The 27,271-nt window shown below is 44.7% G+C and overlaps 1 protein-coding gene across 2 annotated transcripts in view; it reads right to left on the bottom strand.

Annotated features, from left to right (window-relative positions):
- The window catches only part of LOC134335623 (probable E3 ubiquitin-protein ligase HECTD4), a 59,194-nt gene extending 32,469 nt beyond the window's left edge, over window positions 1–26,725 (bottom strand). Inside the window, exons 1-38 of one of the 2 annotated variants that reach the window (XM_063018194.1) lie at window positions 26,368–26,725; window positions 22,366–22,970; window positions 21,831–21,920; window positions 21,554–21,681; window positions 20,865–20,973; window positions 19,586–19,724; window positions 19,160–19,330; window positions 18,234–18,426; window positions 17,980–18,141; window positions 17,518–17,631; window positions 15,723–15,863; window positions 15,380–15,609; window positions 14,680–14,822; window positions 14,471–14,541; window positions 13,784–13,889; window positions 13,461–13,581; window positions 12,676–12,798; window positions 12,441–12,565; window positions 11,989–12,142; window positions 11,089–11,189; window positions 10,799–11,003; window positions 10,295–10,414; window positions 9,370–9,474; window positions 8,878–9,041; window positions 8,553–8,798; window positions 7,354–7,546; window positions 7,160–7,264; window positions 6,944–7,032; window positions 4,998–5,167; window positions 4,296–4,431; window positions 3,940–4,084; window positions 3,694–3,860; window positions 2,940–3,086; window positions 2,482–2,666; window positions 1,896–2,049; window positions 1,329–1,609; window positions 1,009–1,198; window positions 525–606 (exon numbers count right to left, since the gene is read on the bottom strand). In XM_063018194.1, the coding sequence (XP_062874264.1) occupies window positions 525–606; window positions 1,009–1,198; window positions 1,329–1,609; window positions 1,896–2,049; window positions 2,482–2,666; window positions 2,940–3,086; window positions 3,694–3,860; window positions 3,940–4,084; window positions 4,296–4,431; window positions 4,998–5,167; window positions 6,944–7,032; window positions 7,160–7,264; window positions 7,354–7,546; window positions 8,553–8,798; window positions 8,878–9,041; window positions 9,370–9,474; window positions 10,295–10,414; window positions 10,799–11,003; window positions 11,089–11,189; window positions 11,989–12,142; window positions 12,441–12,565; window positions 12,676–12,798; window positions 13,461–13,581; window positions 13,784–13,889; window positions 14,471–14,541; window positions 14,680–14,822; window positions 15,380–15,609; window positions 15,723–15,863; window positions 17,518–17,631; window positions 17,980–18,141; window positions 18,234–18,426; window positions 19,160–19,330; window positions 19,586–19,724; window positions 20,865–20,973; window positions 21,554–21,681; window positions 21,831–21,920; window positions 22,366–22,970; window positions 26,368–26,514 (6,057 nt within the window). In that variant the 5' untranslated portion in view covers window positions 26,515–26,725. Of the gene's footprint in view, window positions 1–524; window positions 607–1,008; window positions 1,199–1,328; window positions 1,610–1,895; window positions 2,050–2,481; window positions 2,667–2,939; window positions 3,087–3,693; window positions 3,861–3,939; window positions 4,085–4,295; window positions 4,432–4,997; window positions 5,168–6,943; window positions 7,033–7,159; window positions 7,265–7,353; window positions 7,547–8,552; window positions 8,799–8,877; window positions 9,042–9,369; window positions 9,475–10,294; window positions 10,415–10,798; window positions 11,004–11,088; window positions 11,190–11,988; window positions 12,143–12,440; window positions 12,566–12,669; window positions 12,799–13,460; window positions 13,582–13,783; window positions 13,890–14,470; window positions 14,542–14,679; window positions 14,823–15,379; window positions 15,610–15,722; window positions 15,864–17,517; window positions 17,632–17,979; window positions 18,142–18,233; window positions 18,427–19,159; window positions 19,331–19,585; window positions 19,725–20,864; window positions 20,974–21,553; window positions 21,682–21,830; window positions 21,921–22,365; window positions 22,971–26,367 lie in introns of both variants that reach the window. The other variant, XM_063018193.1, reaches the window with a different exon arrangement.
- Window positions 26,726–27,271: the final 546 nt, after the last annotated feature.

The raw sequence follows: 27,271 nt of genomic DNA on the forward strand, positions 1-27,271 counted from the left end.
AGTGACTATAGAGAATCAATTAACTGGAGCTTATTTCATCCCTCCGCCCCTGTTGGCCCCCCTATCCTGATTGAGGAGGGCAGAGGAGGTCACACACCTCCCTATGGCATGCATGCAGCTGCCAATCACTTCTTTATACCTGCCAGCAGCGGAGAGTCGCGCACTGCCGTAGGTGATCAGCCGCCCCCCATCGAGGCCGCGCTTGCCCTCATCTTTGAGGATCCCAGTTTCAGCCATCATCCCTCCGCCTACAGACACACAGCCAATCGTGTGTCTGTGTGGGTGCCTGGCCGACTGATAGCAGAGCTCGAGATCTCAGCACTGAAGGGCAGACCGTTGCACTAATGCGAGGCAGAGGGGCGCATACCGGACCTATTTTCATCCAGGCTTGGGACCTGCACTGAGAGGGCACTGACAAGTGCACCTCACAATGGCTAGGCTGATCCCTAGATGCTTTACCCCCTGCGCCACCCAAGCACCTTGGCATAAGGTTATACAGGAGGTGATTTTAAGACAATATTAACCTTGGTCATGTCTCTGTCCATCTTCACCACCTTCTCCATGTTGGCTCCAGTCCCAAGTCGAAAAGGACGACCCTCTGAGCTGCTGCAGGTGAGAATACAAAACATAATGTCTTAAAAAACACAGCAATAGAGCAACTGACCTTAAAAGGTTTAGGACCACAAGTAACAACCAGTACTAGAATACTAATAGGTCCCACTGACCAGCTTTGGAATGAACTGGAACATCAACTGAGGCTTTTTTGACCAACATCAATGACCGAATGCTGTCATCTTTTGACTAAACAGGCACAAATTCCAACAGACATACTACAAGTCTTGCGAGACGCCTTCTTAGAAAAGTCGGTCGATTTTAATACCGTTTGCTTTTGAAATACGGATGCCCGACATGCTTATCTTTTGACTGATGGGCACAAATTCCCACAGACATACTTCAAAATCTAGTGTCGGTAGTTGTGACGATTAAAATAACCGTCCAGCATTTTACCTCAGTAACGGTTGAAGAACCTCATGGGAGGACTGGTCTTCTCGTTTGTGTATGTAGACGGACAGTTTACCGTCCACGGCCTCTCCCTCCTCTGTGGGGTCAGGGTCGGTTTTGACCAGGCCTTTCGGACCTGCCCAGGCGAGCCTGGGGTCTGTTTTGGATGAAGCGGGGGACAGGAGGGTCTGACAGCCTGGAGGATGAGCAGAAACATGTTTAACATACACTGCATGTTTCTGAACTGTATAAAGCTATTGATAAGGCTCGGGGACTCCGGTGAACCACAGTGAGCGTAACGTGGCCGATCGCGCCTCCGTGCTCACCTGGCACCACGTAGTCCGCCAGCTTGGCTAACAACAGCGCCGCGATGCGAGACGCTGGGTCGCCGGCGTCTTGTTGCTCGGTGTCCAGGGCGCTGATGGAGTAGCTCCAGGGTGGCAGCACCACGTTGCTACAGTCCTCCACGCTCATGAGGGGCAGAGCGGCCCGGCACAGCTGCAGGATGATCAGCACCAGTTTGGGAGACGGACGCTGGTCCAGGAGCAGCGACAGGAGCTTGGAGACACAGGCTGGCTGGCTGAGGATCGCTTTGCCTATATGACTCCTGGAAGTGAAAAAGAAAAATAATAATAGTGGTTTCACTCTATTTCTGCAATCTAGTCATATCCAACTCCCCAGCTGTGTCTCATCTACTGCTCCAGTCCGCTACCTTGAACGAACAGGGTTGTACCTAACACACACTCCCTCAGGTAGCCAACCATGTCTAAAACCCAAGCGCTTCTTCTCACCTGCACCAGGTGGGTTTATTGTATACGCCCTCCCACAGACACAGCCAATCATGTCCGCCTGGCCTCTTTACTTCATTTTTTTTTTTTTAACGATGACGTTACCTGGACAGATCGTTGAGCAGACTGAGGACGTCCTGTAGAGCGTTATTTCCGGCTGCTTGGTTACCGGAGCACTCTGTAGCTCTCGCCAGGTGATTGGTTAACAGACTGGAAACTTGCCGGGCCAGCCCAGAATGCACTGCGTTTGTGCAGCCACCTGATACACGAGATAGATTCTTTTTAAGTTTCATATAAATGTTTAAAACAGATCAATTATACACATAATAAATGTAACAGCAGATCAAATCATGGTGCCACTTTGATACAAAGGTCTCACTTTGTCCCGCAGCGTCCCTGTCACCCGTCTGTCTAAGACACACATATATATCTGTATGTATGTGTGTGTGTGACTATGTGTATATACTGTATGTTGGTGTGTGTATATATATGAATGTGTGTGTATATATACATGAGCATTCCACCTTCGAACAAGCCAATCATTGGATAGATGCCCGGGTTGCCGGTAACAGAGCTGAGATGAGTTCGTCAGCACTTGTGGTCATTACAGTGTTATCACCAGGACGTGAATGAAGCTCAGACTGAGCCACTTTAGTAGCTATATAGATTTAGGTGCGGTATCATTCAGTACCTTCAACCTTCTCCCACTCAATGCAGCGGTTAGCCAGCACTTGGAACGCAGCCCAGGCCATGGTGGCCACCTTCTGCTTCTTGGTCTGTTTCTCGTTGAAGCTGCAGTCTCTCTGGTTACTCAGGCTGCACAGCCGGTCCATCAGCTTCACCAGGCCGCTGCGCACCAGACACTGCTCCTCGTTCCTGTGCAGATAAAGATAGGTTCACGTATTTATTGCATGATATATGAAGCATGAATATTAAGCAGGGCTTAGCACTAATGATAGTGTCACTGTCAGTGTTGGTTACTGTGTTTCTACCTTCTGATAATGATGTGATCTAACAAAACAAACATTTCATAAATAAATACAGATTTTCTCTTCCAAATAACTACAATGTACATTTCAGGTCAGTCTTGGTGGCTCCAAATGCTTAGAAATATGACTACTGGTTTAGAAGCGGTGTGCGTGTGCTTGCCTGGTGTAAGGTATGGTGCAGAGCAGTCCGATGCTGTTGGCGCACGCTATTGGATACATGGCGCACAGAGACACGACAGAGGTCATGGTTTCTCCGAAGGCCTCTTGAACCTGTTCCACCATCCCGCCACAGGTCAACTCTTCGATCCTGTAAGTAAACAATAGAACACTTTTTTTTGGTAGAATTTGCACTCAGAGAGCCACGCCCTGATCTTCGGGCGCCCTGGGCTACTAACCAGGGTGCTTGCATAGCATTGAAGACCCCACCCACTTTTTTGGTCCGGTCTTTTTCCCACCCGGCAGACTTAAATGGCCAATTTTGTCAGCTGCAGGCACTGCCAATTGTGCCCAATAGGGGGCGCCCAGTCGACCGATAGCTAGCAGGGCTGAGTTCCAAACAAAACAGATAGGGGGCATAACAAATTTTAAAGAAACCATACAGTAAGCAGCCGCTTAAGCCTGTATCACCATGGTGACAGGATGCGGAGAGCCACGCCCTGATCTCCGGGCTCCTCCACTTCCCGGACCTGCGCCTCGGGCTACTAACCAGGGTCTGGGTTAGACCCCACCCACTTTTTCGGTCCAGTCTTTTTCCCACCCGGCAGACTTAATGGCCAATTTTGTCTGCTGCAGGCATTGCCAATTGTGCCCAATAGGGGGCGCCCAGTCGACCGAGTTTCAAACAATAACAACAACAGATAAAAAAACATACAGTAAGCAGCCGCTTTATCTTTCCATCGTCCAGACAAACGTACCTAGGCCCGCCCTGTAGCACCATGGTGACGGGACCGACCAGGTGGGTCACGCCTCCCACTCGAACCGCGGCGGTCAGTAGCTCTCTCATGTGGATCAGAGCCTGCTTCCTGGTGTTGCCCCTTCTCCAGCGGGTTTGAGCCACGGCCAGAAAGCTGCTACTGGACACCTAGAGAGGATAAAATAAACTGTGCATCATATCATTTTGCCAAATATTGGAAAAGCATGCAGACTAAAAGAGCTCGTACTGCCTGGTCCGGCGTCGTCCCGATGAAGGCGAAGAGCTGCCCCAGGAGCACGCTGTACGTGGGTTTGTCGCTGCTGACCTCAAAAGCCAGGGACTGGAGCAGAGTGAACGAGCAGCTTCTGTGACTGGTGGGGTAATGGCGCCTCCTACAGGATGCAGATTTGTTATTTTCTTTCAGCGTTCGAGGTCGATGACAGTATTAGACATGCGATGGAGGAACACATTAATAGACCCAAAAAACCTAGAGCGATTTTCACCTGTTATAGCCACTTGGGCTCTGAAATACTTCGGAAAACCCTTGTTAGTAAGCACAGTACATCGCTGCACGCATGAACGTTATGCATACATAGACGTTACCTCTGTGTTCCGTGTGTGAACTCCAGATCTTGGTTTGCGATCATTTCCAGGTCGGACGGAGCGGACAGACTGCGCAGGAACACCGGCTGCTTCACGCTGGGAACCAAGGTCTTGGTGTCTGATGCCAGTTTACAGACTGAAACAAACAGTAAGTGTTTCTGAATGTAATATCACAGCATATGACAAACACTATATGGCCAAAAGTATTTGGACACCTGATCATGAGCTTGTCGGACATCCTATAAAAAACAAACAATATTAAAATAGAGTGACCTTATGTGACCTTTTCAGCTAGAAGACTTTGAAGTATGTCTGTGAGAATTTGTGCCCTTTTGGTGCATAGAGCATTTGTATGGCTGGACAAGAAAGCCTCAGCTGATGTTCCGGTTCATTCCAAAGCTGGGGCTGAGGTCAGGGCTCTGTTCTGCTTTTCTTTATGTCTTTATACAGTTCGCTTAGTGTACAGAGGCACAGTCATGAATGAACTGAAAAGGGCCTTCCCTAAACTGTTGCTGCAAAATCGGAAGCATGTCATTTCCTTTATATAATTGATTTATTACACCTGTCATCAACTGTTATGGCTAAAACACATGATTTCAAAAATTATACAGGGTGTCCGAATACTTTTGTCCATGTAGTGTATCTCAGTGTATATGTGTGTGTGTGTGTGTGTGTGTGTGTGTGTGTATAACTGTTAATTACCCTGCGTGTTGGTAGGTGTTGTGGCCAGGCTCCGACTGTGCGGGGCGATCGTGACGTGCAACAGCAGCTCTGAGCGATTCATTAAGCTCTTCACTAAGGATTTGGTTTTGACCAGAGGGGGCGCCGTTCTGGACTGCTGCGTGGTATTGACCTCCTGGAAAAATTTCTCCCTAGTGTGCACATAGAAACACACACACACACACACATTAAAATAGGAGATACTACTATTATGCATTGCTGTGAAAAAGTATTTGCCCCCTCTCCTAATTTCTATAAAAAATAAAAAATAAAAAATAAAAATTATATATATATATATATATATATATATATATATATATACACACACCAACCAGGCATAACATTATGACCACTGACAAGTGAAGTAAATAACACTGATTATTAGGGATGTCCCGATCCGATCTCAAAGATCGGGATCGGGGCAGATCAAGGCATTTTTTAACTGATCGGAATCGGCTTTATTAATGCCGATCATAATCCCGATCCTTTGTTTTACATCAGCATGTCCGCTGTGTGGAAATAGTTTGAATTTGAAAGTGAAACAAGTCCATCAGCGGTGTAATGTCTGTAATGCGAGCGTTTCACGAGGCGGTAGTAGCGGAGCTGCGTTCATTACTGTAGAATTTTACTGTTTATATGGTGTGTGAGTCGAGGATCACTCCGGTTTACAAAACAACGTAGTGATGCACTCGCTTAATAAACAAATAAATACACGCTATATTCACATATTGTCGGGAGCAGAACACTTTATTAACTTCTGTTACGGTACCGAATACCGGACAGCTGAGTCAAGCACGCTTGTCCATGCACTATGGAAGCCCCAAAGGGTCAAAACACACTCACTTCACATAGAAACGTCCATCAAACCACTGTCACAATACAAGCACTTTAAGAACTGGCTTTCCTTCATAACAAAAGAGCCTTTCCATTTTATTTTGGTATTCAGGTTTTACTGTAATGCTTTTAAGTAACTTTTTTTCTTATATTCAAGTTAAGCTGCTACACAGATTTCTGTTCATTTTTAGTGCATCACTGCATTAAACAGATTTTTTTTCTTCGAATGTAAAGTTTAAAGTAAAACTGTAATTATCTCACTCATTTTGATTGATTTTGTAAAAATACAAAAACATTAGGCCAATAGTTTGGATGCAGCATTTTTCCCTTCAGCACTATTTAGAGCTATTCAGTTGTTAAACATATACATTGGATTAATGTGAATAACTGTAATGTACTTGAAGTGTGCACTGTGTGAACAGTATTATCCAGTTCTTATCTAGACAATATCTAGAAAATACAAGTATCGGTTTGAGACTCGGTATCGGATCGGGATCAAAATTAATAATCGGGATCGGGAACAAAAAAACGTGATCCCTACGGGACATCCCTAGTGATTATCTCTTCATCACGGCACCTGTTAGTGGGGGGGATATATTACGCAGCAAGTGAACATTTTATCCTCAAAGTTGATGTTAGGAGCAGGAAAAATGGGCGAGCGTGAGGATTTGAGCGGGTTTGACAAGGGTCAGATTGTGACGGCTAGACGACTGGGTCAGACAGAGCATCTCCAAAACTGCAGCTCTTGTGGGGTGTTCCCGGTCTGCAGTGGTCAGTATCTATCAAAAGTGGTCCAAGGAAGGAACAGTGGTAAACCGGCGACAGGGTTATGGGCAGCCAAGGCTCACTGATGCACATGGGGAGCGAAGGCTGGCCCGTGTGGTCTGATCCAACAGACGAGCTACTGTAGCTCATCCATCTATATATATATACAGTACGTATACATATATATACATACATAAATATATATAAGTACATATTTGTCTCAGATCATTAAACTACTTTTAATATCAGACAAAAACCCACATAAAAACTTCCACATAAAGAGTATAATCTAGCCTTAAAAGTTCTTTACTCCTGAGATGATCTCTTACCTTAAGGTGATGACGGCGTTCTCTTTATCACTTTGGTCTAATGGAACCTCCTTTAGAGAACACAGAAGTTCCAGCTCCTTCATTTTGCTCTATAAGGAATCAAACACAACGGTTCTCCGATCCTGCGTTCTCTTACAGCATTGATTTGTTTGCTACACCCACCCAAAAGTGCTGTGCTTTAGCAGCACATTCTGCACTATTTGATACATTACGTACCTCAAAAAAGTGGTAGTCATTAAAGAAGGGTGTGTTATTCTCTAATCTTCCCTGCTGGGCCTCGTCCACTTCACTCTGCCACTTCTGCTCGAGCTCGGCCACACACTGAAACACACCGGATCACACCACACATTAACATCCTTCCTCTCCTGATCCGCCTTCATCCGTACCTGAACACGATAAACTCTACGTACCTGCAGCTGCCTCTCGATGGCATTAATCTTCTTAAAGGTCTCAGACATGATCTTACAGAGCAGCTCGTGCTCCTCCTTGTGCTCCTCTCTTAGCTGGAAGTTCACCAGCGACTGCAGTGAGTCTATCAGACCCAAGTGCTTTATCACACAGGACACGATCATCTCCTCCATCACATCCGGTCGAATGACCTCTCTGGAAAAAAGAAAATACACCAGTGGTCATTTTTCAACAGTGGTCAACAGGTTATATTGCCTAGAGTAATTTTTTTGTAAGAATCATTTATTTATTTATATAATCTTTAAAGCCCAGATAACCAAACTACTGAAGGAGCTGAAGAGAAAAAGGATAGTCAGCAACAAGAAAGATGGATACAATTAGTGGAACAAACAATAAACTAATAAATAATATTAATAAAAATAACAAATAAACAACAACAGTAATAAGCTTATAATGATGATAAAATAATGAAAATAATAATAAAACTAGTAAACAACAAAGTAATAAATTAATAATAATTATAAATATAATAATAATAAACAACAGTAATAAGCAAAAAATGATAAAATAATAATAAATAAGCAACATCAGTGATAAGATAAAAATTATAAATTAATAAATAATAACAATAATAAATAAACACAGTAATAAGCTAAAAATGATGATAAAATAATAAATTATTAATAATAACAAGTAAACAACTTCAGTGATAAGCTAAAAATTATAAAATAATAATAAATAAACATCAGTAATAAGGTAAAAATTATAAAATAATAATAAATAACAGTAATAAGCTAATAACAATAATAATAAAATAAAAATACCAAATAAACAGTAATAAGCTTATAATAATACTATTACTAATAATAAATTAACAATAATAATAATAATAATAATAATAATAATAAAAATGATAATGGAAATAAAAACCTTCTACATAAATTAGAATAAAAGAACCAGGGATAGAGGGTCAGGGATAGTTCAGGGATAGTTCAGGGATAGTTCAGTAATAGTTTGGATCTATCAGCTTGCTTCCACATGACCATTGACGATTAAAACTGATAATACGTTTATAGAAAATGTAATTATTACATTAAAAACATTTTAATTGCTGCATGTCGGTCCTGAAGGTTCATTTTCCTTGTTTTCTTGCCACCTGCTAAAACATGAAGTAAATAGTTTAAAGTAACTCTGCACTTACTTGATGCTGGGTCTGAACTGTGGACGAGCCCTTCCAGAGAGCTCCCTCAGACGCCCCATTATGCCCGGGGGCAGGCGTATACGTGGCAGGTCGTAGTGGACGCCCGAGGTGAGGCCTGGAGGGAGGATGAGCACGTCTGCGGGGTAGGTGAATTCCCGGTCCTCGTCGATGGTGAGCGGGAGGGGAGAGGGCGAGGGCGTGAGAGCGGGAGAGATGGCGCCGTTGGCTTCCACCTGCCACTGGCATCTAAATGCAATAGTGGGGTGTTATTAAAAAGAAACATTTAGGGTCGTACTGAAACAGACGTGACGCCGGATCACCACACCTCTGCAGGAGTTTAGAGGAGAGGAGATCATGGCAGGCCTCCTCCTCCCACGTGATTTCCGGGCCGTTGTAAAGGATGCGTAGCATGGAACAGGCCAGAACCGAGAGGCCCAGAGCCAGGTCGGCCAGAAACGGCAGACCTCCGGATACATCCTCTGATGACTCCTGGAACACACAGACACACACACGGTCAGTGCAAAGAAGAAGAAGTACATTTATAACTAAACAGGTCGCTTTGCAATATACACTATACGGCCGAAAGTATTTGGAAATGACCTCTATGTGGTCGGTTCAGTTAGAACAACAGCCGCTCTTCTTAGAAGCTCTCTCACAAGACTTTGAAGTATGTCTGTGGGAATTTGTGCCAATTCATCAACAGATAAAAGTGTTTGTATGGCTGGTCGAAACAGCCTCGATTGACCCTCCAGTTCAATCAAGATGTTCTATAGATTTTGCTTTGTACAAATGTAAAAATAAATATAAATACGCTTGCCTGTGCTCGGACGGTGCAGGCGAAACCCCACATGGCTTTGTCCGGTGTGTTGTGCTCACGGCCGCTTCTCATCTCAAAGGAAAATGTCACGGTGTCTCCCTCCACCTCAGAGATAAACACGAAACACAAAGTTATTAAAATACACTTAATTAATAAAAATGGAGGCAATCTGGTCCCACTGTGGTTTACAACATGTAACGGAAAGCCTCCACAAGGGGGCGTTCGTGTACATGTTTATTATGTGTTTGTGTCTGGTAAAATTTGTGGCCCATTTTTTTGGCTTGCAAACCATCCATGACCCAGGGTTTGAAAAACCCTCTGCAAGGTTTAGGTGAGCCTGAAATCTTCTCAGCTAAGGCCAACATATCAGAATCAGAGTCAGAATTAGAGTCAAAATTAGAATCAGGGTCAGTCAAAATCAGAGTCAAAATCGGAATCAGAGTCAAAATCAGAGTCAAAATCAGTCAAAATCAGAGTCAAAATCTGAATCAGAGTCAAAAAATTGGAATCAGAGTCAAAATCGGAATCAAAGCCAAAAATCGGAATCAGTCAGAATCAGAGTCAAAATCAGAATCAGAGTCAAAAATCGGAATCAGAGTCAAAATCGGAATCGGAGTCAAAAATCAGAATCAGTCAGAATCAGAGTCAAAATCAGAATCAGAGTCAAAAATCGGAATCAGAGTCAAAATCGGAATCGGAGTCAAAAATCAGAATCAGTCAGAATCAGAGTCAAAATCAGAATCACAGTCAGAATTAGAGTCAGAATCAGAGTCATAATCAGCTTTGACCAAGTATGTTTACACACACATGGAATTTATTTCCAGCTGTTTGCATCTGTCTACAATGTACAGACAATCAAATATGATTTATTTACATTATATAAATTTTTTAAAACATCTATCTGAGAAAACATCTATCTTCTCACCTTGACTAGATCTTTTGGCCAGCCGGTGCCCAGGACGCTGCGACTGCCGTAGCCCAAGGTGTTGCCGCCGTACTCCGTCACCTTGCGGCTGTTCGTGTTGGGACCAGCGTAGATGACGAGCTTCAAATAGAGAAAAAGAAAAAAACGATGAAACAGTGCTTCGGGAATCCAATATATGGACAAAAGTATTGGGACACGCCTTCTAATAACTGAATTGCTGCTTCCAAATGTGCAGCAACAGTTTGGGGAAGGCCCTTTCCTGTTCCGGCGTGACAAAGCAAGGCCTGCACAGAGCCCCGACCTCAGCCCCACTGAACAGCTTTGGCTGAGGCTTTCTTAATCAAGCTGACAAATGCTCTTATGACAGAATGGGCACAAATCCCCACAGACATACTTCAAAGTCCAGTGAGAAGGTCCCTCTTTTTTAATACAATTTGCTTTTGAAATGGGATGTCCGACAAGCTCGTGGTCAGGTGTCCGAATACTTCAGATTAGAACACATACCTTATCGTAGTCGTACTGTGAAGAGCAGCGAGGGTCGAAGCGCAGGTACAGACAGCGAGCGCCGGGTATATGGACAGTCTCTTTAAATTTGTAGTTGTCCCGGACTGGATGGACCGTCTCCACGGTCTTCCCTGCAGCCCACGGAGCGGGGATCCTGAGCCCGGTCAGGAAGCCTGGCTCCTCCTTTTCGTCAAGGATCCCAAAACTGGAACATAAATTAATTTTATTTAAGTGCTGATTAACATTTAGCAAAACAGAGATACGTGGAATAAAGGACGCTGTGAACGTACGTGTCATCGTTGGACAGCTTAGCGGCACATTTCAGCGGATCGCTTCTCTGCGGAGAGCCCTCGAAAACTAACGGGGACTGGGTCTTCAAAAGAAGAGCGGTCTGATCGAACAGAGAAACAAGGGCACATAAATTCGGGACTGAGTGGGTTATCGCTTTCATGGTACATTTACATTTTCAGCATTTATCCTAAGCGACTTACAGTAACTGTGACAGTATATTATCTAAGCAATTGAAAGTTAAGGGCCTTGAACCAGCGACCTTTCGATTACTAGTCAGGCTTCAACTGTCCGTGTATGTTCACACCGGCAGCCGCCTTTCGCCCGTGTGCATTTCCGAACTCGAGCTGACGTTTGGTTTCACTGATGCCAAGCAAATGCCATGGCAGCACAAGCATACGTTACTGGCATAGGGTACTGTTTCAAGGGGGCGGAGCTAAAGCTTATCGCTCAGTTCCTATTGGTAATTGCCACATAGCTTCACTCCTAATTTGCATATTTATTTGGTGACATTCATGACAGAACAGGTAGGTACTGGTTACACAACGTTCATCTTGTTGGTCTGTTGGAGGAAACCGAAGCTCCCGGAGGAAACCCACGCAGACACGGGGAGAACATGCAAACTCCACACAGAAGGGACCCGAACCGTCATCGTTGGAAAGGAACCCAGGACCGACTCGCTGTGAGGCAACAGTGCTACCCACCACTGTGCCACCCCCTCCTTTGCATACAGTTAAGCTCAAATTTGTGATCTCGCAGACTCCGCCCACTTCACATCGTCAACGTCTGTGTTGCCTCCTGTCACTGTAAATCACCCGCTCTAACAGGTCATGTGACTGTACGATCTATTGACATAACATGCCGTTATTGTTACATTTTCATAAATACCAACACACACGAACCTGACTGGTGTAGAGAACAAGCTGGACAAGTTGTGCCATGAGGGCATCAGCCAGTAGCAGAGTTTGCAGGTTGGGATGCATCAGCGAGGTCAGCAGTACCGGCAGCAAATGACCCAGCATGGTGGCTTTGATGACCTGCTCGAGTCCTTTCAGTCTGAAGAGTAAATGCATGAGATTAAAAAAATCATTTAATAAAATGTAAAACTTGCTAGAATTCAAATTAGAATCTCGGCAGTGTTATCGCCCTGTCGGGCGCCTGTACAGATTATAATTGGCTCATCCGATGAAAGTAGGGGATGATCAAAATTGCTGCAATTACGACCTGTGTTGGCTAATCGATGGGGCCTGCACAGATACCGGGGATCGTGTGTCTCTCCGTGCGCGATACGGATCTTCATGTGAGCTGGAAAAACTAAATAACTACGCAGTCACACACAGCACTTTACGCTTACCTGCTTTCTCGATCGCTGACATCACAGTTGACGAGGGCGGTGGTGACCTGCAGGAGCTTCTCCAACACCTCGTCGCATCCCACCAGAATCTTACATGCCAGGGACAAGATGTTGGTCTGCAGTTCCTGAGAAACGTCCAGACAAACACTAAATTATTCAGCGATTGCACCCATCCCGATCCATCCGGTCAGATTCCGAAGAGCCGAGGGTAGTTAGAGGAGACGTTTACCTGTACCTTCATTGTTTCCCCTTGAATGGAGTGGTCGCTGTCGTCGCTGTCGTCGGGGCGGAGCAGGACGATGTTGCTGAGGAGGTGGTTTTGAACCGACATGATGTAACGCAAACTCGGTGAAGCCACCTGAGGTGAATTTAATACAGGTAAAATGTATCAGTATTTAATGTTTTTTTAAGTCTAGTGAGCCACTTCAGGATCTGGATGATTAAATACAGTTCACAGGGTTCAATTTTTGAGCCGAGACAGTAACTTTTCATCTTATTTATTCATTATTGTAAAATGATAAACACTAATATAATCCCTTCTCGGACGCACGCGGGATCCCCAGTAGCGGAAGACTAATTGGCTAGACTAAAATCGGGAGAAAATGCAGAAATAAATGTAAAAAAATATACATTTAACCAGGGTCCTTGCAGAGCGTTTGAAGACCCCACCCACTTATCAGTCTGGTCTTTTCCCACATGACAGACTGGTGGCCAATTGTGTCTCCTGCAGGCACTAGAGGGTGAGATTCTAACTCGGGGAGTCCAAAAATTCTGCTGCTCAAGTTTTGCGCTTGATATGCCATATAATGTCTGCAGCCGAGGAAATAGACAGACAGTGCAAGCAATTGAAGGTTAGGGGCCTTACTCAGGGGCCCAACAGTAGCAGTAGTAGGGACTAGTGGTCCAGTACCTTAACCACTGAGCTACTGCTGCCCTACAATAATAAGCCTTTAATCTTTCATACACTGACTATACTTATAATAACTAAGGACTGTTAATAAGCTGGAAGAGTTGACGTACAGGCACGGTGGACAGAAGTTTCTGGAGATCGTCCGGGGCGACCGTTTGACACTTGGTGATGAGGAGGCAGGATTCACGTACTACCGTCTTCAGGATGCACTGCAGCAACTCATCACTCAACCTGCAGGAGGAAGCATACAAGGAATAATCACACACACACACACACACACACACAACATTTAGTTCACGGCTTTTCCAGTTGTTCTTCTCTACTAGGTATGTAGGGATTTACGTCTCTCTCTCTCTCCTTTCCTATTACAGCAGTTACTTTAAATACAGCATGAGCTCAACTATAAGTAATACAAGAAACGTGTGCGGTTTACCTGTACTGTTCATCGTCTTCACTTCCGAAGCGGTTCTTTTGTAGCTGGTCAGCGAGGTTGATGAGGATAATATCGCGTAATTGTGACAGACAGCTGTTTCTCTCCCCTGTTAAAAAATACATAATTATATTTTTAAATAATGATAATAATAAATACTAAAATAAAATAATCATTAAAAATATTAATTAAATAAAATTAAATATAATAATAATAATTAAAAAATAAATAATAATATAAATAGTAAAATCTTAAATTATTTGTTTAATTAATAAAAATCAGTTCAAAACAACCGTATAAATGTTTTGTAAATATTAATTTATTAAGGATTTTTTTTGCTATTATATTTATACATTTTTCTACCAATTTAGCACAAGCTGCTGGAGACTCCGGTCGTATCAGAGGAGGGTAATTTTGTCTGCCTGAATTCGCACGTGAGGCCATAGTTTGCAGTCGAAAAGCCACGCCCTGATTTCCGGGCTCCTCCACTTCCTATACAGGCGCCTCAGACTACTAACCAGGGTCCTTACACAGCGTCGAAGTCCCCACTTATGGGCCAATTTTGTCTGCTGCAGGCATTGTCAATTATGCACGCTAGGGGGCGCCCAGCCGACCGAAGGTTTAAACCATGATTTATCTCTTTAAGTTAATTCATATCTATAAGCTTAAGAATTCTGTAATCTGCATTACCTTCAGTAACAACCAGTTTCAACAGGTTGTTCAGCTCCAGTTCACCCTGATACAGAACGTTCAACCCCGCGCTGAGAACAGTATATAAAAACACAAAACACAAACATGAACCTCGATTTGTATTTAAAAGTAGTTAGCTCTGTATATTGCTACACACTTTCTACACTTTATAATCAATTATACTAGTTTATTTACACTAGTTGCCAGACCTGATGGCTAGACAGACTTCTTTTTGAATTTCTTCCCCAATCTGATCAACGGGGGCCATCAGAAGCTGCCACAAAAGCAATCTGGAATGCTTCAGGCTTTCTCGGCTGTGCTCCAACGGGGGATTAAAAAACCGAAACACCACCTGAAAGAAAAATGTGTTTAGTTTAGTTCATATGTATAAAGCAACTCTGCAGGTTCAGCTAAACAGTATAAAGCAAAAGACCGGACTGAAAAGTGGGCAGGGTCTTCGACGCTGTGCAAGGACTTTAGTAGCCCAGGGTCAGAAAGTGGATGAGCACAGAGATCAGTTTGTGACCCTCCCTACATGAATACTAGTCTAGTGTGTGAATTGACCAAAGTATGGGTGAATAAGAAGGGCTTGTTGGACTGTACACGCGTCGGGACAATAAGAGACCAGGGTTTCCTCATAACTGCTGCAATTATGACCTCGTCGCTGCACAGAGACGGGGGATAATGGGGATCAGTGCATGACTCTCCGTGTATAATACGGATCTCCATTTGAACCCACCAGGTGCTGGTGAATATAAGTGGCTAGTGCACATGTATCAGAGAGGGCATGTGTTAGTAATGACCCTCCTTGGTTAGAATTAGAGGTTTGCAGCAGTAAAGGAGAAATACAAATCGGGTAATTTGGTACGACCACATTGGGAGGAAATCTGTAAATGTTTTAACAAGTACCTGAAAGACTACGAGGATGCAGCGGATGATGCAGGTGTCCGAATTCACCATGGCTTTTTCCATGATGTCGCAGATGGCATCGAAGTGCCAGGCTTCCATCGGCTGCTTGCTCAGGAAGGAGCTCTGAGGCAGGCTGCCGCTGGCGGCCAGGAGGTTCAGCTGGTGAATGCACATGGCACCGATGTGATGTAGCAGCTGGCTGATTACTTCACCTGTCTTCACCATCTCTCCTGTGGGCAGAACAGGTAAAAACATGTATTATTTGTTTTAAAGATGAACAATGTCGCACGCTAACTAGTCTCCCAATATTCCGGAAAGCGTTTCCTTCATGCTGCTGTTGCACCTTTGGGTTCTCTGATGACGTGGCTGACCCCGAGCCTTTTGCACACGTGATGAAAAGCTTGATTGCCAGGATTAGACCACTGATCCATGTAGTCGCTGGAGCACGTCCATATCAAGTTGTTGAGAGCGTCGTAGCAGGCTCCTGGCGTAGCGAGAGAAAATACAATGTGAAATCGGATCATTATCATCGCCTGGACAACGATACCAATAATGTAATATCATGAACACTATAGTAAATATGTAGTATTATAAACACTATAGTGTATATATAGTGTATGTATATACATAGTATAATAAACACTATAGTATATATATGTAGTGTTATGAATAATATAGGACATATAAATGATTATGAGCACTATAGTATATAGTGATATGAACACCATAGTACATATAAAGTATATTATATATATATATATATATATACAGTATATATATATACATATACTTATATATGTGTTGTATGTTAACCCTATAGTATATGTATCTAGTACTTTTAAAACTAAAGTGTATATATATATATATATATATATATATAATATTATGAACATAATAGTGTTTATATAGCATTTTGTACACAACAGAGAGAGATATTTATAACTGTTCTTAATGCTATATAATGTTATGTATATACACACTATATTATTATGAACACTATTATAATAACTAGGGATGCATCGATACCATTTTTTCCCAACCGAGTACGAGTACAAGTACATGTATTTTTGTACTCGCCGATACCGATACCTATTTAGAATGATGCAATCTGGAGCATTATGGGATAGTGTAGTTTTTAGAGTAAAATAGTGCAGTGGAACAGTTGCTTCGGTTGCCATCACTTGCTAAAAAAAAAACACCGCACAGACATCATTGAGAAAGCTTCTGACAAGCTAACGTAAACGTTCATTAATAAACGCACGTAATTAACGTTGTGCACATCATACATGCGATGCGATTCTGCTGATTGAAATATTTACTTTAAAAAGATAATACAGTCCGATCCCATCTGAGCCGATTCTATCAGCACGTACATTCGTGGTTCACCTCGGTAAATCGTAAACGACTCTGAGTCGGCTCCCGCTCTGTGGTAATAACCAGTATAATTAAGCCCGAGCTTTATAAGGTAAGCGAGTCACACAAAATGTTCTGTAGTAGTTGGTGTTTATTTACAACCGCAACGTTCATTATAACAGTAAACACGGATAATTGACTGAGAAAAGAAACTTACGCTGCGCTTAAAACGAGTCGACTCATGAATCACTTGTATCGACACTGTAAACAGAGTATTGAACACACACACGTCCTGTAACAGCGGTCGCTGCTTTTGTAACCGGTTATCTTCACTGTGAGCTCTATTTTAAAGGTTTTTTTTTTTCTCAAACGGAACTAAATAACATTAAACGTGTATGTGAGCGTGGTCAGTGAGAATAATTCAGTCTGTCTCCTGTGGGTGAAAATGAATTGCTTTAGTTTTAGAAGTGAAAAAATCTCGTAATGTCACGCCCCCCGGTCAGGCACTCGCGCCCCACAGGTTGAAAATCCCTGCGTTAACGCAGCAACGTGCACTAGGTACACGGTATCGGATGTTAGTATCGGAGCCTCGTTTGCGAGTACGAGTACGAGTTAATGAGCGCGGTATCGGGCCGATACCCGATACTAGTATCGGTACTCATCCATCTCTAATAATATCTTAACATTTGGACTATCTATACTTGCTTGAATTAGGACTAGAGTTACACAAACTGAGCCCTATGTAATGGTGATAAACTGTTCAAAACAGAGTAAAAACCACTGACCTAGTCCTGCTACTTGAGCCCCACGACCCAGAGAGCTTCCAGGAGCATCGATGAGGTCTACACGACTGATGAACTCACCATCAGACAGGTTAAACACCAGATTAGACGTCAGAACTGAGTAAGAGAGGGAGAAAGAGAGAGGGAGACCATTTAAATGGTGTAGGATGATACATACACTATATGACCAAACGTATTTGGACACATGACCATGAGCTTGTCGGACATGGTACTAAATTATAATGACTTCTAAGTGATCTTTTTAGCTAGAACAACAGCCCCTATTCCGATAAGGGTTTTCACAACTTTTGGAAGTGTGTCTGTGGGAATTTGTGCCCATTCTGTCAAAAGAGCATTTGTATGGCTGGGCACTGATTTTGGTTATTACACCACGGAGTGTCCTAATACTTTTATCCACATAGTGTATTTCTAAATTGATCTGAACAGATCCGTAAAGTCACTTACTTTTCATAGAGGAAAAGCTGCTGGACCCGCCGAAAAGTGAGCGAGTGGCTGAATTACCAGCCGCGCCGGGAGGGGACGCCAGCATAACCAGGTAGGTCCCGCACACGAACATGGGCGTTTTCCTCAAGATTTTTAAAGGAAGACCACAGCTAGCATTTACTACTGGAAAGCAGAGTGAGCAACAAAGGACAATCATGAAGCTAATAAATGATACACAGTGCAGTACCGAAGACTAGATTTTAGTCAGGTTTTACCAGACTGCTCCTCTTTAACGGGGTTGGAGATGGTGGAGCCGGAGAGGGCGGCGAGCGTGGCCGAGTGAGAACCGCGGAAACGGGACATGCGGCTTAACAGAAGCTCGTTCAGACACTTGGACGACTCCCCTTCTTTCCGTGACAGGATGACCTGGTCGCACACAGGACTGACCACGCACTGTCCAGACTCAGTCTGTAAAGGAAGGGAGGGGGGGGGGGGGGTGTATTTTACATTTACTATTAGTATTAGTCTAAGCAATTGAGGATTAAGGGCCTTGCTCAAGGACCCAACAGTGGCAACCTGGCAGTGGTGGGGCTTAAACCGGGCTCTGATTACCTTAACCACTGGTTTGCATACCAGACCTGGCATCGGTTTTTATCCTGGGTGCCCTTTGTGGCTCAACACTCCTATTTATATCTAGTCTTGGGACCGGCTAGTGGTTCGGGCCACCCCCCTTGTTTGTAAGCCAATCATTTCCATGCAGACGGCCGATAGCACCGCTGAGATTCGAACCCTGGATCGAGGTGACAGAGGCTGTCACATGGCAGCTAACAATTTAGGTGCCGACGTGAAGTGAAGAGGAACCCTGTTCCGGCCATTGTCCCTCCCCCTACAGACACAGCCAATCGCATGACCGTGTAGGTGCCTGACCGACTGATAGCCTGATGGCAGAGCTGAGATTTGAAAACAAGTCTGAGCAGCTCAGTGGTTAACGTACTGGACAAGTAATCAGAAGGTTGCTGGTTCACGTCCCATTACCTCCAAGTTGGGCCCCCGAGCAAGGCCCTTATTCCCCAAATGCTGCAAATAAGGACAATCATTAAAATGAAAACAACTGTTTGGATTAAATATATAGTACATGTACGTCATTTAAGTGTAGGGGTGTGTGTGTGTGTGTGTGTGTGTGTGAATGACGCACTCATACCTTTAACTGGAAGACATCCATGAAGACTGAGTGGCCCTTCTGGGTCTTTTCGTTGAGGCCGGCGGGTGACCACACCCAGTAGACGTAGCTTCCGTCGGAGCACAGGTGCAGCGTGGTGGTACTGCCGCCGACCGCAGAGTGGTGAGGGGGCATGGGCACGGTCTGGCACACCTTCATATAGACATGGACTAAAATGAAGAGAGCTGAAGAGAGCCGGACCACGGTGAAGGCTTAAATAACTTCGTCCTAAACAAAATACGCTTCGCTTCAGCTAAATTAACCAACACAGGGAGGAACGAAAGATGAAAACCTGGCGTACGGAAAGACCCGAGTTCTATCGAATGCTCTGAAGGGTAGAAAACGTTTGAGAGATGAAGAGAAACGGTGTGTGTGTGTGTGAGGGGGTGTGTGTGCGTGCAGGCTGACCTGTAGCGTATGGGGGTCGATGACCTGGCAGAACTGTTGGGGTTTAGTGTCGGAGGAGGCCGGACGATGGAGCAGGTGACCGCCGCTGTGCACGACCCAACCGGCTTCTAATTCTTCATTTCTGCAGTAAACAAAACCCCTAAAGGACAGAAAGAAAGAAAGCAAGAATTACAGGCTAGCAATCAGAAGGCTGTCGGGTTCAAGCCCCATTCCTGTCACATTGCTATTGTTGGAGCGGCCCTAATAATAAGACTCGAATTAATTAGGCAGATTATTTAGACGCACTACTTAGACGTCAGCGCAGTTTAGCTTACTAACCTAACACAGTTAGCTTCAAGCCGTTCAAACCAATGTGCTGAGGCGGCACAACCCGCTGGCACGCCAGCTAACATCTTCCTTCGTGTCACTGTTAAACTGTCCCTGACGAGCCCGAATTTGCTAATGATTTCACTTGTGCACCTTTATACAAAATAAATCAATGAGAATTCTTTTACATTTGAAAAGAACTCAGTTGGTTGCTCCGCATTCGTCCGCCATATTTGTCATTTTTTGTAAGAAGTCGTGTCATACTGAATGCTGGGATTGCCCTCACCTTCAGTGCTAAGGAAGTGTTGGACACTCCCTCATTATTCGGTCAGATTATCGCTCAGAATTAAGGCACCTCGGCCGCTCAGGTGGCGCAGCGGTAAAAACACACGCTGGAACCAGAGCTGGGATCTCGAATACATCGTATCGGTCTTAGCTCTGCCTGCCGGCTGGGCTGAGCGGCCACACGAACAACGATTGGCCTGTTGTTCAGATATGGGCGGGATTAAGCCGGATAGGGCTCTCTCTCATAACTAATGCAACTACGACCTCTGCTGGCTGATTGGTGGCGCCTGCACAGAGATGAGAAAAGAGTGCTGTCAGGGTGTGTCTCTCCGTACACAACGCTGAGCTGCACTGCACTCGTCAAAGTGTGGGTGATAAGATGCATACGGCTGCTGCCCACGTGTCGGAGGGGGCGTGGGTTAGCTTCGTTCTCCTCAATCAGAGCATGGATCGGCATTGGTGGAGAGGAAGCATGACGCAATTGGGCAATTAGACGCGCTAAAGGGGAGAATATATATGTATACATATATATACAGTATATATATATATAATTAAGGCACCTCAGTAGGCAGCATTTAACGTATCTAAGAATTTAGACATGCCCTCTTCTCGGGAGCATATAGGTTGATGTAAAATGCGTCTATGCAGAGAGATCACCAGGGTTTCTAGGTTTTCGGACGGACCTTACCTCAGAGTGCCATGCAGTCCCGAGCCCAGCTTGCTCAAACCCCTTCCGAGTGAGTTGGTGGTGTAGAGGTAGAGGCCGTCTGTCGCCAGGCTGCGTCCCAGGTCCAAGTCTGAAAACAGTCAGATATAATTTAATGAATATAACACGCTATATGGTATGTGACAAAAGTATGTGGACACGTGATGTGCTCATGTGGTTCAAAACTACTGCTGTTTATATAACACTTCTGAAAAGGGTTTTTCCCTTTGTGAGGTTAGGCAGTGAAGTAAAAGAAGGAAGCCTGGTTGGCATTTACTGTTCCAGTTTATATCAAGGGTGTTCAGTTACTGACGTTTCTCTACACCAGACTCTTCAAAGCATTTACTGGACTCACTTTGTTCACAAGGGCACAGTCATTTCTATATATGTCCTTTATAGGGTTGTAGTGAGTCCAGTATCCCTCGCTGCAATGCATGCCAGGGCTTCAACCTTCCACACCCTACACCCTCCCTCCGCCTGGATCACAGAGGTAATAGGCTAGCCTAATTCATTGATGAACAACCTGAGCACCCAGCTGTCTGTTTTACCACCGCGTCATCCTATTCAGGGTAACACCCCCCAGAGAGGTTGCCAGTTCATCACAGGGCACACACACACACACACACACACACACATTTAATACCTGAAATGAGGTCGGTAATTTAGCTCACCTTTACCCTCCGCTCCTGCAGAACTACACTCGGGAGTGGGGAGCATGTCCTCGAAGCCCCACGAGACGTTGTGCTTCCCCCCCAGCAGACAGGACGGAGAGCCGGGGCCACCTTCCAGAAGAGCGAGTCTGAGAGCAGGAAGGTAAGAGAATATAAAGAATACAGGTACATAAAAAAAACCAAATTAACTTGTACACGAGCGCCACCTTGTGGAGGCTTTAGTTACGTCTTGTAAACCACAGTGGGACCAGATTGCCATAATTTGTATTATTTATACCTATAGAGAACGTCGGCCACGGGTAGCTGGCTTAGATCCGTCTGGTTTTGCAGCAGGTGAACCGTGTGGATAAAAGTCTTCAAAGAGCCCCTGGATAGAAAAAAATACAGTTAAAATGAAGTTGCGTCCATAAAAATGGCATTAAAGTTTTAATCTGCATGGAAATATTAGCTGTGCTATCAGCCGGCCAGGCGCCGGTCTGCAGGGGGAGGGGCGATGGCTTTCAAACGGCTTCGGCTGATTGGTCGTGGATGTCACATGATACTGCGCTCTGTGAGACCCGCCCCTGGTAGGGGAAAAGAAGCGATCGAATGTGCACGTGTGTATGAGGAACAGCAATGACGAACCCGTTCGACTTTTTTCCCCCATCAGGACGCAGCCCATCATTTTAATGTGCCAGTTGTAGCCTAGTGGTTAAGGTACTGGACTAGTCAGAAGGTCGCTGGTTCAAGCCTTACCACTGCCAGGTTGCTGGACGGTTGATAGCACAGCTGAGATTCGAAGACCTTGACATTAGGAGAAAAATAATAAGCACCTGGCACACGCCAGCGCCACAAGCGCGGCGGCCGCGTTCTCCCTCTGCCTCTGGGTCAGCAGTGGCCTTTCCTGCGCCGCCCCTCCCTGCTCACCCCTCTGCCCCAGCCAGGAGGACAACAGACCCTCCAGGCCGTTGAGGCAGTCGGCGGGTTCCTTGCCCAGGCTGAGAGGCTGGCAGTCGCGCAGACAGGCCAGCAGCACTTCGGCGGTGACGCCGCCCAGCGCCGGGTCGAGGCGGGTCTGCGATTGCAGCAGGGGGAAGATGAGCAGTAAGCCCACGCGTGACGTGAAGGGCGCATGGTCCGACCCGGCGCTCAGTGGCGGGTGGTGGTGGGTTTGCAGGTGCTGTTGGGGCAGGAGGCCCTGACGCTTCAGGAGAGTGAGCGCCTCTTCGTCGGCGCTGCCTCCGGCGCCGGGCGCGGTCGACGTGCCCTCACGGTCCTGCTGCTCCTCGAGGGCGAGCTGGCGCTGCGCCCCCCACAGGCCGCGCAGGGCGTTGAGGCGGTACTCCAGGAGCCGGGCGTAGGCGTTGCTCTGGTTGCCGCAGACGGAACGCAGACGCTCGGCGAGCTCGACTGGATTCTTGGTTTCGAAGGTCAGGAACTGAAATAGTAAAAGAAAACAACAATTAAATTATATAGTACAAAATAATAGTGAGTTTATGTTGTTTTTTTAATTCATTTCCAACAGCTGATGCGTGATTTGAATTGTGAAGGGAGCTCCAGGCCAGGTCGCTCTTTTTCTCACTGGAGAGGACTCACCCTCACCCAACCCAAGTTTTTAAACACCGTGTCCACTCACTGTCCACTCTATTAGACACTCCTACCTAGTCGGTCCACCTTGTAGATGTAAAGTCAGAGACGATCGCTCATCTATTGCTGCTGTTTGAGTCGGTCATCTTCTAGACCTTCATCAGTGGTCACAGGATGCTGCCCACGTGGCGCTGTTGGCTGGATAGTTTTGGTTGGTGGACTATTCTTAGTCCAGCAGTGACAGTGAGGGGTCTGATCCACTCATACCAGCACAACACACACTAACACACCACCACCATCAATTGTCAATGTCACTGCAGTGCTGAGAATGATCCACCTCCTAAATAATACCTGCTCTGTCGTGGTCCTGTGGGGGTCCTGACCATCGAAGAACAGGGTGAAACAGATGGACTACAGTCAGTAATTGTAGAACTACAAAGTGCTTCTATATGGTAAGTAGAGCTGATAAAATGGGCAGTGTGTGTAGAAACAAGGAGGTGTATATTATATATTACGATATACTGACACGTCCCCCGGTGTTTTTGAATGGCAGGACCCCCAACTGCACCCCACCCCTTCCTTATTAAAATGCAGGAGTAGGTATAGACTCTAGGTATAAACAATGTGCTTTACTTTGGCATCTTTGCTGACAAGCACACACATGCCCCCACGCGCACACGCCCCTACATACACTAACAAACTAGGAGCTTATAACCTAGAAATACTTCTCCCTATAGCTGGGTAAACGTCTTACATATGTCACGTTATTTTATAATCGATATTTATGATACAACTTTGTGATCTACTGGTCTAAAATTCTGACCAACCTTGTCCAAGTAATTTATCTTCAATTTCTGATATTTGACCCCTGAAAAGTGTCCATCACATCTTCCTCCAAACAGATATTACAGTGTTATAACTAGAGATGGGACGATCGATCGGCTATGAATCGGTATCGGCCGATTTTTAATCAAAATATGCTATCGGCGATCGGCCGATATTTCCTAAAAGTAGCCGATCCGATCGTGTGATATATAAAGATCACGTTAAGTTAACAGCTCAGTGGATTGATCCAGACTTTGAGCTACGAAGCACCAACCATCACATCACCATTCATCAACCATCGTACAGAAACCATCGTGAAAGCTCTTCATGACCTAAAATAACATCATTAACGTTGTGCATCATACATACGATGTAATTTTGCTGATTGTAATATTTACTTTAAAAAGATAATTCAACCCGGTCACATCTGAGTCGATTCTATCAGCACGTTATATAAACTCCTGGTTCACTTTGGTCAATCGTGAGCGGTTCTTACTTGTGATGTAGATGAGAACAGAAAACGTTACAGAGCCAATCAGAGGCAAAAGTTTATTCATTAGCAAATTCGTTAGTTCAGGATCATCTGCTGAACTTTTAGCTCCTTAGATGGAACGAGTCTGACGGTCGGTTACAGATCTGTGGTAATAGCAGGTTAATGAAGCTTTTTAATGTAAGAGAGTCACACAGAATGTTGTGTAGTAGCTGGTGTTTATTTAAAACCACGACATTTAATTAATAACAGTAAACACGGAGAGATAACTGAGAAGAGAAACTTACGCTTCACATAAAAACGAATCGACTCATGAATCAATGAATCACTTACAGCGATACTGTGAACAAAGCGTCTCTTCTAAAAGCACAAACACACACACACACGCGCGCGCGCGCTGCTCCGATTTATCTTTACTGTGAGGCTCTTTTTAAGTTTATTTACTGCTAATCAACCCCCCAAATTCCCCCCCCCCCCCCCCCCCCCCCGATCGGAATCGGTGCCAAAAACCCCGATCGGTCCATCTCTAGTTATAACATATGGGAAACAATTAGTATAACTGTAATATGCTGTCCTCAGAGAACAACCTATCGAGCCAGTATCGCCGCACAAGGTGCACTGGAAATACAATATATGGACAAAAGTATTGGGACACCCCTTCTAATTCTCGAATTCATGTGTTGAATTCAGCCACAGCACATTGGTTATATAAAGGAACTCATATGCTTCCAGCTTTGCAGCTACAGCATGACTGCACTCCTGTGCACAAAGCGAGCTCTATAAAGACGTGAAGCTCCACTGAACAGCTCTGGAATGAACCGGAACATCGACTTGGCTGAATGGGCACAAATTCCCACAGACATACAAAACACAGCTGTACTGTTATAACAGCCAAAAAGATCACCTGGAGGTCACTTCATTTCAATACAGTTTGTTTTTTAAATGGATTGAAATGGGCAAGCCGTAGCCTAGTGGTTAAGGTACTGGACTAGTAATCAGAAGGTTGCTGGTTCAAGCCCCATCACCGCCAGGTTGCTGCTGTTGGGCCCTTAAGTAAGGCCCTTAACCCTCAATTGCTATACTGTATTATTCTCTGAGTTAAAGGTCGCCAGTTCATCACAGAACAGATGTGTAGTAGCTCCAGTTGGCCTGACTGCATGAGGAAACCGGAGCGCCCGAAGGAAACCCACACGGACACAGAGAACATGGAGAACATGCAAACTCCACACAGAAAGAAACCCAGTCCCTTATTAAGCAAGCTTAAATTGTTTACATGATTTGCTGCTTGATCAGCTTCTTCAAATAGACTGAAGCATGCAGCATTCATTCATTCATTCCTTGTCTGTTGGTCAGGGTTGCTGTGGGTCCAATACTCTGAGCTAAAAACAGGAAACATCCCAGACAGGTCAACAGTCCATCGCAGGGTGCATGTCTAGTAGCTTCAGTTGGCCTGACTGCATGATTTTGGACTTGTGAGGGGAAACCGGAGCGCCCGGAGGAAAACCACACGGACACGGAGAACATGCAAACTCCACACAGAAAGAAACCCAGTCTCTTATTTTGCTGGCTTCACAGCCTGGATGAAAGTATTGTTTACATGATTAGAGCCAACTGTACGTTCATTCATTCATTCATTCCTTGTCTGTTGGTCAGGGTCGCTGTGAGTCCAGTACTCTGACTTACAGGCAGGTAAAACCTTAGACAGGGAGGATGTCTAGTTGCTTCAGTTGGCCTGACTGCATGATTTTGGACTTCTGAGGGGAAACCGGAGCGTCCGGAGGAAAGCAACACGGACACAGAGAACATGGAGAACATGCAAACGCCACACAGCCTGGTTTCACAGCCTGGATGAAAGAGATACTCATCAGACAAGCTGTGAAGAGTGCTTATAATGGCATTATTAAAATAAACATGTAAAGAATAAAAGCTCTACCTCCTGCTCGATGTCCTCCTGCTCAGAAACACCGACCTCGCTGGGTAATTCGGCCAGATCCGTGACCCGTATCAGCCCATCGTGAAGGAAAATCGTCTCTTCCTTCACCGACAGCCACTGGGACGAATCCACGGCCCCGGATCCCATCTCTCTCTCTCCGACAGAAAACTCCCAAGTTGACAACCATTAAAATCGAGGCTTTAACGTTTTGGCTGAGCAGTACCTGAATAAGGACGTTATAACGTTACATAACGCATCATAAACCGGCGGGTTCGGTCCGACTGTCAGCTGAGCAACGCCCGTTAGCACGAGAAGCTAAAGAGAAGCTAAACCGTCAGCTCCTGTTAGCTAGCCGTTACTTTCCTATATACATATAAAACACAACAATAACGGCGCTTATTATCCACTAAATCTGTTTCCTCAGGCTTTATAAAACTCACACACAAAACACGCAGCAGCCAAATGATTATTAAATCATCCAACAGCATCTAGTACCTGAATAAATAAACCTCAACATGTCAGCAATGTTTCATACAGTAGGAGAGCCGATCTACCCAGCGTTCAGTGCGGTTACACACACACACACACACACACACACACACACACCGCTAAATAATAATCATCATCATCATCATCATAATTATAATAACACTACAACTTCTACCATCACTAATAATAACATGATCATAATAATTATAGTAATAACGATGGTATAGTAATAATAATAACATAATTATAACAAAAATAAAATAATAATAATGATGATATTAATAATTATGATAATGATGGTAATCTAACAATATCAATGAAATAATAATAATAATAATAATAATAATAACAAAAACAATAATAATAAGGATGGTGATATTAATAATTGTGATATTAATAAAGATAATCTAATAAT

Source organism: Trichomycterus rosablanca, chromosome 21 (assembly GCF_030014385.1).
Source record: "Trichomycterus rosablanca isolate fTriRos1 chromosome 21, fTriRos1.hap1, whole genome shotgun sequence".
In the NCBI taxonomy this organism is placed as follows: Eukaryota; Metazoa; Chordata; class Actinopteri; order Siluriformes; family Trichomycteridae; genus Trichomycterus; species Trichomycterus rosablanca.